The 2,987-nt window shown below is 68.6% G+C and overlaps 1 protein-coding gene across 1 annotated transcript in view; it reads right to left on the bottom strand.

The window, feature by feature from the left end:
- Nucleotides 1–2,987, bottom strand: part of SUPT5H (SPT5 homolog, DSIF elongation factor subunit) — a 10,873-nt gene that overhangs the window by 6,452 nt on the left and 1,434 nt on the right. The window contains exons 3-11 of the mRNA XM_026051459.1: nt 2,917–2,987; nt 2,226–2,331; nt 1,856–1,949; nt 1,631–1,767; nt 1,369–1,524; nt 1,150–1,296; nt 928–1,074; nt 490–615; nt 307–395 (exon numbers count right to left, since the gene is read on the bottom strand). Coding sequence (XP_025907244.1) covers nt 307–395; nt 490–615; nt 928–1,074; nt 1,150–1,296; nt 1,369–1,524; nt 1,631–1,767; nt 1,856–1,949; nt 2,226–2,331; nt 2,917–2,987 — 1,073 coding nt within the window. The remainder of the gene's footprint in view (nt 1–306; nt 396–489; nt 616–927; nt 1,075–1,149; nt 1,297–1,368; nt 1,525–1,630; nt 1,768–1,855; nt 1,950–2,225; nt 2,332–2,916) is intronic.

Below are 2,987 nucleotides of genomic sequence, written 5' to 3' on the forward strand. Positions count from 1 at the left end.
GGGGACACCCCCAATGGCTTCAAGGACACCCCATGGCCTCAGGGACATCCCCATGGCCTTGGGGACACCCCCAATGGCTTCAAGGACACCCCATGCCTTGGTGACACCCCCATGGCCATAGGGACACCCCGATGGCTTCAAGGACACCCTCAAGGGCTTGGGGACATCCTCGTGGCCTTTGGGACACCCCAAGTGATTCAAGGACACCCCTGATGGCCTCAGGGACATCCCCAGAGGCCTCCGGGACGTCCCCAAGGGCCTCAGAGATGTCCCCAAGGGCCTCGGGGATGTCCCCAGGGTTGTCACTCACCTGCCCCACTGGGGTGCATGGGGCTGCTGATGCGGGGGCTCATGGGGGTGAAGCCACCCACCGTGAAGTTGGTGACGTCCCGGGGCTGCAAGACAGGGCCGGAGACACTCAGTTACGGTGCCGCCATCCCCAAAAAAGGGGACAAAAGGGACAAAGCGGACAAAAGGCAGAGCCGGGACCTTGGAGCCACCGGCCAGGACGAGGTGGCGGGTCTTGCAGACGAACATGCCGCCGTTCTCCACCAGCTTCTTGCAGTGCAGGAAGGCGAAGCCGCGGAAGAGGTGCCGGATCTCGCCCTCCCGGCCCTGCCGAGCACGGTGGACTCGCTCACGAGGGTCCCCAGGGCCGGTGGCATCAGCCCCATGTGTCCCCGGGGCTGGTGGTCTCGGTCCTGGGTGTCCCCGGGGCTGGTGGCCTCAGTCTCGCGTGTCCCTGGGGTCGGTGGCCTCAGCCCCGAGTGTCCCCAGAGCCCGTGTGCCAACAAAGCCACCCCCTGGACAGCACCAGGGCCTCCCGAGATGGTTGTGCCAGAGGCAGCCGGATCCGGCACGTCTCCGACCGTGTCCCCGGGCTCGGTGACAACCGCCCGGGGCGCCGCCCCCGCTGGCGTCACCCACCGAGTGGGGCCCATCGATGACTTTGACGATGTCCTTGACGTGGATGTTGTTCTGCTCCGAGTCGAGGGCCACGGCGAAGCGGTTGTCCTTTTTGCGGGTGACAGCCTGGTGCCGCACGGTCACCACCTTCCCGTACATGTTGAGCACCTGGCGAGGGCGCAGGGTGACGCCGTGGGCACCCGTCACCCCGCGTCACCCTCGCGTGTCCCCGCGTCCCCCCACCTGGAAGGTCTCGCGCTCCAGGCGCACAATGACGCCCACGGTCTGCGGGTCCAGCTGCACCAACTCGCCCCACTCGTGCTGGCCACCCACGTCCACGCCGGACGCCGTCTCCGAGCAGAGCTGCAGGTCCCGCGGCAGCACCTTGAGCTGGGGACCCAGCGGGGACAGCGTCAGCGGGTGACAGGCACCACGCGGGCGCGCGCGGGGACGGCCGCCCACCTCGTGCATGGTGAGGTCGGAGAAGAGGATGACGAAGTTGTCCTCGACGCGCACGATGAGCCCCGTGTCGCCCTCGAAGCGCCCCGCGATCACCTTGACGTGGTCGCCCATCCTGAAGTACTTGCGCAGCTCCTGCGCTGGGAACTCCAGCATGTCCTGCCCGAGGAGGACGAGGAGGAGGAGGAGGAAGAGCAGTCGGGTCACACAGGGGGGGCCCGCAGCGCCTGCCACCTCCCCCAGTCCCCGGCCACCGTGTCCCCACCTTGAGGTCCTCGTGCTTGGGCATGATGGTGACTTTGTTGCCGTCCACGCTGAGGATCTTGCCCTGCAGGTTGATGAGCTCGCCCTCGCACACCTCCACGTTGTCACCCGGCTGCAGGTTGTGCTCCCGCTCCTTGCCTGTGGGGTGACAGCACCATGGCGTCACGGTGACGGTGTCATGGCAGCGTCACGGTGACGGTGTCGGGGTGCCACCGCCGTCACTCACCTGTGCCCTCTGTCACCACCTCCAGGTCGATGCCCTCAGGCTGGTCCTCGAACTTCTCCAGCTCCGACAGGGTGGGTTTCACCCCCTCCGTGATCTGCCGGCCGCACAGCGCCCGCAGCAGCGCCCGTTGGTGCCGGCACGCGGCCGGGGCACCCGTGCGCGGACACCGGGAACCAGAGGGAGATCAGGAGCCACCCGTATGAGGACACCAGGAGCCGGGGGACACCGGGAGCCGGGGGGACACCGGGAGCCGGGGGGACACCGGGAGCCACCCAGGGTGGGGAGGGGGGCAGCGTTCAGGGAGGGGGCGGCAGGGCGGAGAGGCGGCGCTCCCAGCATTCCCAACACTCCCGGCATTCCCGGTGCTCACCACGGCCGACATGGCAAAGCTCTTGAACAGGAAGCCCTTGCGGCTGTAGCGGTTGCCCTCGAAGATGAGGAAGTCGCCGTCGGAGGCCACGTCGCCCCCCAGGGACCTGCAGGGACCCACGGCCAGTCACCCCCCCCAGCCTCCGGGGACACGGGGGGACATGGGGGGGACACGGGGAGACATGGGGGGGACATGGGGGGACATGGCCCACAGGACCCACTGGGGACACAGGTGGGGAAACGGGAGGACACGTGGGGGACACGGTCCCACGAGCCCTGGGGACACAGGGGATGTGGGGAGCAGGAAGGGGGACACTGGGGGGACAGTCCCAGGAGCCACTGGGGACACAGGGGGACACGGGAGGACACGGGGGGGACACGGTCCCACGAGCCCTGGGGACACTGGGGGGGACACAGGAGGACTCAGGGGGATGTGGGGGCCATGGGGGTCCTGGGGGGACCCAAGAGGACACAGAGGGACACGGAGAGTCCCTGGGGGACACAAAGGGATGTGGGGGGACCCAAAGGGTCCTGCGGGGTCCTGGGGTGACGCGAGGGGATGCAAGGGCACCTGGGGACGAGAGGGGACCCGGGGGGGACACAGAGGGACTTGGGGGTTCCAGGGAGTCCCGGGGGGACACGGGGGACACACGGGGGACACGGGGGAACACAGCGGGTGCCGGGGCGCGCACCGGATCTTCTCGGCGTCGAAGAGCCGCTGCGGCGGCCGCTTGAACTTCTTGCGCTTGGCGAACCAGTCTTT

Source organism: Nothoprocta perdicaria, unplaced genomic scaffold (assembly GCF_003342845.1).
Source record: "Nothoprocta perdicaria isolate Ctin4 unplaced genomic scaffold, notPer1 scaffold_751, whole genome shotgun sequence".
NCBI lineage: Eukaryota > Metazoa > Chordata > Aves > Tinamiformes > Tinamidae > Nothoprocta > Nothoprocta perdicaria.